The sequence below is a fragment of the Leptonychotes weddellii genome, unplaced genomic scaffold (genome assembly GCF_054177405.1).
Source record: "Leptonychotes weddellii isolate Sample4059 unplaced genomic scaffold, ASM5417740v2 HiC_scaffold_6140, whole genome shotgun sequence".
Taxonomy (NCBI): Eukaryota; Metazoa; Chordata; class Mammalia; order Carnivora; family Phocidae; genus Leptonychotes; species Leptonychotes weddellii.
Window position 1 is genome coordinate 1 of NW_028029997.1, and position 10,411 is coordinate 10,411.

At 40.0% G+C, this 10,411-nt stretch overlaps 1 protein-coding gene across 1 annotated transcript; it reads left to right on the forward strand.

The window, feature by feature from the left end:
• The first annotated feature begins 1,152 nt into the window (after window positions 1-1,152).
• Window positions 1,153-10,349, forward strand: LOC145719664 (ras GTPase-activating-like protein IQGAP2). Its single transcript, XM_081811185.1, has 3 exons — window positions 1,153-1,630; window positions 4,190-4,332; window positions 6,197-10,349. Exons 1-3 carry the CDS (start codon window positions 1,543-1,545, stop codon window positions 6,437-6,439), a joined length of 474 nt encoding a protein of 157 aa, XP_081667311.1. The 5' UTR covers window positions 1,153-1,542; the 3' UTR covers window positions 6,440-10,349.
• The last annotated feature ends 62 nt before the right edge of the window (window positions 10,350-10,411 follow it).

Here is a 10,411-nt window from a genome sequence, read left to right on the forward strand (position 1 = left end):
TTTTTTTTTTTAAAGATTTTATTTATTTATTTGACAGAGAGAGAGATAGCGAGAGCAGGAACACAAGCAGGGGGAGTGGGAGAGCGAGAAGCAGGCTTCCTGCCGAGCAGGGAGCCCGATGTGGGACTCGATCCCAGGACCCTGGGATCATGACCTGAGCCAAAGGCAGACGCTTAACGACTGAGCCACCCAGGCGCCCTATTATACCCATCTTTTAAGGAATACACCATTCTACTGGGTTAGTTGAAGCTGTCAGATGTAATTCACATGAGGATTCTTTGTCATTTACTTGTCCCTCCTGCTGCTTTGAGACCACAAACCTCTCAAACACCAGGACCACATTTGTCCCATCCTCGAAAGCTTTCCTGGAGAAGAGGAAAAGGGAACTGTTGATCTATTCCTATTAACTCTTATAAACACAAGAGCATACTGCTTTGCCTTTTGTTCTGCAGCAGTTGAAGTTTGCTATAGAAGTTCTTGATTCTATATGTACTGTTGCAGATTTGTGTGACCTTGATTCTACGCTGTTGAAAGTCAAACTCCATTTTTCTTGCCCCTTCAGCTTTTGTACTTCCATGTACGTGTGAACATAATTTGATGACATCAATATACCATTAAGCATGTGTATGGTAGAGTTTGACATGTGTGTGTGTTAGAAAAAAAAAGAAAAGAATATCCACCTCTCCCCTTTTCATCAAAAACTTTTTTTGTCTACGAAGTATTTTAACCTGGTTCCTTCCATTTTTTCGTTCTAGATTTCTAACTCAGTGCATTTATGGTTTGTGAAAACAGTACTTTCATTGGTTAGGCCAGAATATTCTTAGCTGGAACTAAAGTGGATAATAAAGAATTCACCATGTTAACTTTGTTTAGACATCCAAGAGTTCAGTGTGGTTTGATTTATGGGGAGAGACAGAAACTTAAAATGGGACAAGATGTTTTCTAGGTCTAAATTGGCTTCAGAATTAAGTTGATTGTGTATGCCCACCAGCTATACCTGTTGCCTTTCTAGAACATGTGTTTAGGTGGTTAATGACAAATCTTGTGAAGTGTACTAGTGCTATACAAGAAAATATCAGGATTTTTACTTATTCTAAAATAAATAAATTGTCTTCCTAAGATTAGTGACCTACGTAAGGACTGCATATCTACTGTTGGTATGCATTTACTCCACTTAGAGATCACTACAGTGAGTAGGACCTAGTGTCTTCACACCACATGAGAGTAACCTGGTAATACCATGATTTTTAATAAACTGTGCTTCTGTGGGACCTTGTTCTTCTTAAAACCTAAACTGGTAGGTGAGTTGGTGACCATCTTGGGTATATGTGTTGCGTACTCCGAAAGGGTAAAAAAGGTTTAATGCCAATGCGTTCCTGAAAGGTTGAATTGTATCTTTGCGCATCTCTAGGGTAAGTAGAAGATAACCATTAACAGAAACTTTTTTTTTTCCATGATGCAGGGGTTACACTGGTCATCGATGTTAATCAGTGTTTGGATAAAGAAAAGCCAAGTGATATTTTGTCTGTTTTGAAGTCTTCTATGTCTAACACAAATGACATAATCCCTGAATGTGCTGACAAGTACTATGATGCCCTTGCAAAGGCAAAAGAGCACAAATCTAAAAGTGGTAAGCTTTTTAGTCATTTAACACCAACTAAATGTCATTTTGAATATGACGCTGTCTGTAGTATTGTATTAATTTTAAGACAAATACTGCTTTAAAATGAACATTTCTAAAATATTTTTTTGTCTCGGGCTTCTGGGTGGCTCAGTCGGTTAAACGTCTGCCTTCGGCTCAGGTCATGATCCCAGGGTCCTGGGATCGAGCCCCGCATCGGGCTCCCTGCTCAGCGGGGAGTCTGCTTCTCCCTCCCGCTCTGCCTCTCCCCTGGCTTGTGCTCACTCTCTCTCTCTCTCAAATAAATAAATAAGATCTTTAAGAAAAAATAATATATTTTTTTAGACGTAGTTTTTTTTTTTTTTTGAAAAGCTCAGATTAACTTGGTGGCTATACATGGGTGTTACCATAACCTTGAGAAAATACAGTATTTAAGGAGATTTTGCTTTATCTAGGGCTTGCTTATTGATCCATTTCTCTAGTGATACAAACTGATTTTGACACTAATATTTCTCTTTATCCTTTTTGAAACAAATGGTACATGATTGCACAATCTTAAGTAAGAGTAAAGAGTAATTTTGAAAATGTGGAATAAAGTAGAATGACCTGGTCTCCAAGGGATCAGATCAATAACCTCAGCAAGTATTTATGCCTGTTCAATCCAATGGCAGACCATGAAGTGTTAGCTCTGGAGAGAAGCTTTGAGATCATGAGCCTTATACTCATTTTTCAGATTTAGAAACATATTCATGAGATTGTGGTCAGAGGGAGACTATGACAAACCCAAAGAGGTTAATTTTTGATAGTCCACCGTTCCTTTAGTAGATTGTTACTGAGCACTTCATGTCCTATCAAGGATCCAAGTGTCTCCTGACTCACAGGCTAGTGTTTATTTGCACCACGTCCTAGGTCATGGACTCCTCTTCTTTGGGAAGCTATGTGAATGGCCCAAGAAGTAGAATTGGAGGATAAAAAGGGTTTTTTTAGTTCAACGGGAGGTCTTTCCCATAGTACACTATGTACTTCTAAGTTTATCTGATGTATTTCCAACTCAGAGATTGCACCCCTCAATTCAGCAAATTGCCCATTAATGAAGTATGAGGAGGGTTATTGGCCATTCTTTCTAACTTGGCATCTGCTCACCTTTGAGCTCCTCTCTGTTCCCTTCACATCTCTTCATCCAGAGTCACCGTAGTGTCCCCTACCTCATCCTTCATGGAAAAAGACTTATGCAACAGTACTAATGCAGGGGTTAAGTTCAGTTTCAAGTCCATCTTGGCCTAAGCTTAATTAATCTTCTGTCCACTTCCCTTGCCTACTCCTCTTCCTTTGTGCCATGTTCTGGTGCATGTAGTCATATATCCCCAGATTCCCAATTCAGAAACCTAGGAGTTACCTCAGATCCATAATGATTACTTGTGATCATCCTCATTTGACTGTACAATATATGTTCTAGTAGGCCAGCATTTCTACACAGATAACAGCTGTCTGCCCATTTGGAAAGAGATACATCTCTTTTCCTGGGCAGTGACACACAGAACAGTTGAGAAGCACTTAAAACCAAATAAAAAATCAACACACATTCAAGGGCCTTGAAGTTACCCCTGCTTAGTTATTTGAATCCATTTAAATATTGTATAAGGAAATTCACTTGAACTTCGATTTCCCTATAAAGACATTTACTCCAAGGCTCACTTGACAGCAGTTGGTTTAGATTGATCCAGGTCAGATCATTTTTATGTTTATTTTTGTGGTTGTTTTACCTCGCTGGTCTGGGACAGGAATCATGGCCATTCAGCAAAATAAACAGATTTCTAAATAGGAAATAAAGCCCATGGATTCATGAGGAGGAGATACTCTTCTTAACTAATTAAGTCATGAATGCCATAGATTTTTTTTTCTAGTACATCCTCCCCCCCCCCCCCAAATTAAGTCCTTTCTGCAATTTTTTTTTTCTCATTTTGTGTGGTCATGTAGAGCAAGGTGAGGCAAACCAGGACATTTTCCTTCTCCGTACTTAGTGACCTTAGTGTTTGCATATGCCAGTTTTTACTTTAGATAAAGTTGTCTGTAAAGATGAGTCACTTCTGCATTGGTTTAATGAAGATCATTGGCTTTCCCTAAATAATGGGTCACAGTCCTTCCAGGTCACTCCTTCTCAGAGAAGTTGCTGGAAGACTTTCTAAGCAAAAAGATTCTTGCTCATTGGTCTTCTCTGTCCATTTTTCGTGCTGTTCACATCTACCAGGGACATATATTCTTTGTTTGTTTTTCCTTCTTGTTGGCCATTTATGACTCTTCTCATCCTCATGAGACGTTTGAGGTCCAGAGCCCTAGCATTAGACATCCCTCTGTCCTCCTCTTGATTTGGCTGAATTGAGAGCTGCCATTGAAAACATAGAATTCACTCATTTTAGTGAGTCATTTCTCATTTTTTTTTTTTTATTTAGGCCATCTGAATGCTTGGTGAAAAATTGTTCATTAGATTATTTTATGTATTGGAGAAACTACATTAATGTTGAAAAGTTCAGTGTTTCACTCTAGAATGTAACAAATTTCTTTCTTTAGTGTCTACTGAAGGTTCATGGCTCAAACTTAGCCTGCAGGATAAATATGAGTACTACTACAACATCGATTCAAAAGAGAATTCCTGGGTCACACCCGAACCATACTCGCCTAAAGAATCATGGCTCATGGCAAAAGAAATTGAGGTAGGAGGTTCGTGTTTAATGAAACTGTACTATGAAAAAATAAGTGTGATTGCCTTTCTATTTTTGAATCATGGAAGTGATGGGAGGAAATAACGGATTTATCGAAGGCTGGACATAAAGTGAAGTCTTCATGAATGCAGTTGGATGTGGTTGCGTGGCTACTAACTTTTACAATTATTTCTGTGTTGGCATACTGCCACCAGACAGATCAAGGGGAAGAAAGCTTCTGTAGCTTGTTTGGAATGGTACATGATCCTAAGAAATCAATCTTCAGGTTTGCCCTGACCCAAAAGTTCAGTTAGGAATAATTTCTTGGTTGTCAGTATTTGGAAAGTCTTATTTCTTTCCCCCTCACAGCCTACCACAGAGACATGTATGTCCTTTAAAAAGTCAGTAATGCTTTCTGGGGGGAAATACTCTTGAAAAGATGTTCACAAGATTGCTTTGGACTTGAGACCAAAGTTGGACCCACAAGATGTGACTATTGCTGTTTGATGCATGCATTGTAGTATGTTCAAAGAGAAAATACTAATAATAGTTTAGTCCCATTTCGGAAAAAAAGAAAGAAAGAAAGAACACACAAATGTAGGTCTTACAAAATTGTTAAAAGTCACCAGCATCAAAGATACTGCAGTATAGCAACTTTGTGGATGGAATCACCAGTATATTTGCTAAAACTCCGAAAAAAACCTATGGCCTGGGGCTGAGAGAGCCACCAGAACTCCTGCATGACAAGAAGATAGTTAATTAACTAATTTCAAATATTCAAGATTGCCACAGTTTACAAGAAAATACTAAGGTGGCAATGCATTATCAGTGCTACTTTGTAGATAAATGAAACTGTAAAAACCAGATGCTGTAGTTGAAAAGACGTATCGAACTGTGAAGAAGCAGCATCAAAGGGTTATAATTCGGAGCCAACAATAGCTCCAGTGGTGTCCAAAGATGCCTTAGGAATAACTTTGTGAAATTGAGCATCATTCTATTAGGATTATTAAAAAGTGGAAGATCTACACTGTTTAAAAAAATTATTTCTTCTAGACAATCTAAAAGTACTGATTTCATGAATGTGAAAATGTCTTCTTTTGAAGGTTTTTAAGCATTTTTTATGATGTCAGTTTTAATTTTTTTAATTAGCCACCCATTGATTGCAGTCACACCGGATGAGAGCATCAGCCATGGAAGTGAGTCCAGTCTTGGCTTGCATCTCTCAAAGAACATAAAAAGCAAACCCATTTCGTAATCCACATAAAGACTTTTCACAGTCCCCCCTTCCTCCTTTTCCCTCATTCATTCTCGTTCAGACAGAGTTTCCCCTGTCTGGTCATGGTAGTGCCTGTCTCTCCTCTCCCACCCCCTTTCCTTCTGCCCCAAGTCTTTTATTTTCCCCCAAGTTTATTTTGAGCCCCTGGCTCTTTGCAGAGGTCTGCCTACTCTGGCCTGGACAAGAAAGGGGGCAGAGGAGCCAGAAGACTTCATGGCCACTGCAGTCTTTTCCTTGGCAGCCCTGGCGAGGGAGGAGGTGATGCATATGCATATTCATACTGTAATCATCCTTGTCCCGTTTACATTCTGGAGCTCAGGCCTCACACCTGGTCCTTGCCGGCACCTCCGCCTCCAGATCCTGAGATCACTCAACCAAATTCTCAGAGCACCTGAGCACCAAGTTCAGAGGATTCCAAAAGCACGTTGCTAGAAAGAAGCTAAGCCAGTTCATCCCTTGGCTCTGGTCAAATCTGTTTTTAAACCAGGCCGGAAAGAGTTACCCATATCGTTTTCTCAGAGATATAATCTCCAGACGCTGTTCTCTATGCTCCTTTCACCTGATGTGTGAAGTGTAACCATAAGAAATATCTCTTGCCAGGACATTGTTGAGAAAGTCACAACAGATTACGCTCGCAAGAAGATGTGGTCTGCGTCTGATGATTTGCTTCTTCGCCTTCAAGCCACAAGTGCAGGATCCCTTCTTAGGAAAGAGTACGAAGCTAGGAAATCATATTTGTATGAACAAGAAAAGCATGTGGTCAAAATACAGGTATGTGAACCACCTACCACTAGTTACAGCAAACTGTCCTATCCCCTGAAGATGCTTCATTTGATAGTATGACAGTCAACCACCAGCATTCTAATTAACAAATCTGACTGCAGATTTCTCCCTTAATCATTGCCCCCAAATCTGCTTTAGTAAGGCTCAGAGATGGGAAAGACGTTAAATGATTTTTCACCTTTGGAGACCATCAAGGGGCACTGTGGACTCGCAAAGGTCTGCCTGCCACCAACCTAGTCGGAGCCAGAGGGACTCCTGAGATCGGAGTTGAAATCCTGTTTCTCTAAGAAGCTGGATCTCCTTGTATCATCTACTCTCTAAACCGGGTGCTTTATGAATTGGTGTTTCGGTGGCTAATGGATGTTGAGTGGCCCCTGTTTCTATGTTCTTCTAGACAGAAAGAACAGAAGAGCTAATGAAATGGATTTAGCCTCTCCAAGAATACATTCTCCCTTACATACTCTTCATTTAGGCCTGCAGGAGAAATCCTCCTTTCCTGACTGGTTGGTTTTGAGCTGTTCTTAAGCTTGCATGACTACTCTGAACTTTCTGGTTGCCAGGAGAGGGACTGGCCAAACTTAGATGTTTTCTCCTCTGTATTTCGCTACCACCCTCTACCAACCACCATGCTGGCTTCCAAAGGACTATGTGTCTTTTTCTGTGCATCCAAAGTGACACTATTATTGACGGGAAGCATTGGTGGGTTTTTGCATTGGCCAATAACTAAGAAATTTCCCACATTGGAAGTTTTTAAGTTGAAGATTCCTCTTTTGTGATCATTGGTGTACTTACCTGCTTCCTTCACCTCACTATAATATTGTCCAAGACAGGAAATAACTTTTTTAAATTTTTATATTCTTGTGTCTTGTGTATGATAAGCGCTCAAATATTTGGATTTGTTCAGAACTTAAGATGTTAGAAGGCAGAAATGATTAATTTTTAGAAGAAATTTCTTTCATGAGCCTGACAAAGAATTTTTATTAGCTGAACCAGTAAGTTTTCCACTTTATTCTTCTTTAAACAAATGGTAGGCAAAACATACAGGAAGTGAAAAAAAAAGCCTGAAGATAAGATCCTCTACACTGATGCTAAGGCTCTAATTTTACACAGAATTATAGATTGTCAGCCAACCTGACACAATTTGGACCAACCCTAAGCTGTCCACTCTCGGGCATGGAGCTGTATTGTATTTGGAGAACATTCTTTGGAGCACACTAGTATAAAATCCATCTGATATTGGGACCCAGGGCCGAAGTCATGAGAGGGCTTGGGAGAAGGGCAGAAGCAATGATCTGGAGCCTTTTTTCCTCCATCTTAGCAGAGCCAATAATATTGAAGAAGAAGCCATAGAACTGTGAAGTCGCCCTTCCTTCCTTTTTTTTTTCCTACTCTTCTGAGGGTTTTCTAAGGAGGAGGGCAGGAGGTATAAGGGCAAACTATAGACTAGAGATGAATACAGATTCAGCAGAAACTTGCTGACCCACTAAACCAGAAGACCATGAACCAAAGGGGATTATGCTACTCTCATTTTTTTGTCAGTGTGTCCAATCTACCCTGAACTAGGGGAATGATCTGAAATGTGAGGACTTTTCCATAAAAGAGCTCAATCTTCCTAGCTGGCTGAATGAGTCCCAGACACAGTAGTCTTAACAAATTCAGAGAGAAGGCTCCCAGGCTGAGGGTAGCCACACCCCAGCTCCACCACCCTCGGTCTCCTCCCAAAGAACTGAATAGTAGTACAGAGAATATATGGCGTCATTAGCCAGTCCTCTGTCTCAGTACTTATGGAATATATCAGAAGGTACCCAAGGTGTCTCATGAGAAAGTCACTGTCATTCATAGGATTTTCCCCCGTAAGGTAAGGTGTCCTATCTCTCTCCCTGTAGAGAGACAGAGAATCTCTTGAGAGCAGTGAGAGAGAAAAATGCCATACTATTTTTGAGCAGTGAGAAGGCCCTGGTAATGTCTACATTTACAAATGAGTGAGCCAGAAAATAATCTCAAACAAAAACGAGTACTTTATGGGGCACCTGGGTGGCTCAGTTGGTTAAGCGATTGCCTTCGGCTTGGGTCATGATCCCAGGGTCCTGGGATTGAGCCCCGCATTGGGCTCCCTGCTCCGCGGGAAGCCTGCTTCTCCCTCTCCCACTCCCCCTGCTTGTGTTCCCTCTCTCGCTGTGTCTCTCTCTCTGGCAATTAAATAAATAAATAAAATCTTTTTAAAAAAAGTAGTATTTTATCTCGAAAAAAAAGGAAAATGAATATAAGTTGTAAAAATAAATTAAGTAAACTAATATTTAAGGACACTCTTAGTCCAGGAGACAGAAGAATTTTTATGCTGAAGCTCTTTCATGCTTTCAAGGAATTGAACAAGACATGGACTTAGTGAAACAAGACAAAACGTCGAAAGACAACTGATATCGAAAGAGGGAGAAAGAAATAGTGACATTATAGAATGTAAATGAACTCACGACTGCAGAATGCACAACCAACACTGAGAATAACTGCGGCCTGTGGACAGCTTGAGAAAACTCTCAAAGTTGAGGAAAAGAATAGATCATTTGAAATGTCATTCTCATCTGAAAATGATAATACTCATTTTGTGGATGGGCTCTGAGAATCAAGTGGGATCATTGACATAACATACTTGGCACAGTGTGCAGCCCTTAGGTGCTCAGTAGTGTCAGATATGAGGAGTTGATGGCCCCAAGGACAGATAGCAGAGCCAACATTGAGACTGCTGTTATGATAAGGGAAGACATCAGCAAAACTGAATGGGGAAAAATAGATAGCTGTGGTTTGGTTTTGTTTTTTTTCCTTGAACTGAGGAATGCTGGAATGCCACTTCTTAGGAAAAATCATAATAGTGACAAGCACCCAAACTTAGCCCTGGAAATTAGGGAATTACTGAACTTCAGAGAGTGCCACAAGCATCCTGGCACAGAAAGAGAAGCAAGCTTCTCTGAAGCAACCTTCAGATGGCCCGGAGCAGCAGGAGAGTCTGCCGGTGGAGAGGAAGGGGATGAACTGGTGGGACAGTTCTTCATCATGTTGGTTTAATGTAAGTGACTACTCTAGAAGATCAGTGGATTTTCTACCTTGAAGCTGAGAATGAAAAGCGATCAATGTTGAGGGCTTTCTTGGCTAAGAGACCACACAAGAATTTGTGCTTCAGAAGTTGGAGTTGGTAATTTGAATATTACTGTCCTGGATGCCCAATTACCAAGCAAGGCAACCGATTTAGCAAGCCAAATTTTCTAGAGATGGACAATTATAAAATCTGTAAAACAGAGCAGTAGCCTCTGAGGTCTAGATATTTTGAAAGAGTACTTTGTTAAATATGCATTACACAGAAAATATATTTATGGTAAGAAAAAAAATAACAAAAAGATGGCTGTTATAAATTTTCCCACATGTTCTGATACCAGTCAGAGAAGGAGATTGACACTTCTGTAGACACATTCTGTCTCTAATTGTCTGCAAAAAGCTGCTTGTAAATGGCTTAAAATTTTGTCTCCTTTTGCATTTTCATCAATAACTCCTTCCAACTTTATACCCATAATCATTTTTAATAAACAGCATCTAATTAGAAAAGCCTGATTAGATAATCAATCAATGTGATACAATACATTAATGAAAGAAAGAACAAGAACTTCTCAATAGATGCAGAAAAAGCATTTGACAAAGTACAGCATCCTTTCTTGATTAAAACTCTTCACAGTGTAGGGATAGAGGGTACATATCTCAATATCATAAAAGCGATCTATGAAAAACCCACAGCAAATATCATACTCAATGGGGAAAAACTGAGAGCTTTTCCCCTAAGGTCAGGAACATGGCAGGGATGTCCACTATCACCACTGCTGTTCAACATAGTACTAGAAGTCCTAGCCACAGCAATTAGCAAAAAGAAATAAAAGACATCCAGATCAGCAAAGAAGTGAAACTCTCACTTTTTGCAGATGATATGATACTTTATGTGGAAAACCCAAAAGACTCCACCCCAAAACTGCTAGAACTCATGCAGGAATT

Bases quoted from the DNA above. Each gene is read 5' to 3' on its own strand.
- LOC145719664 (XM_081811185.1), top strand. From the start codon at position 1,543: ATGTCTAACACAAATGACATAATCCCTGAATGTGCTGACAAGTACTAT. The intron at 1,631-4,189 runs GTAAGCTTTTTA...TTCTTTCTTTAG, and splicing joins AGAGCACAAATCTAAAAGTG to TGTCTACTGAAGGTTCATGG. The intron at 4,333-6,196 runs GTAGGAGGTTCG...ATCTCTTGCCAG, and splicing joins TCATGGCAAAAGAAATTGAG to GACATTGTTGAGAAAGTCAC.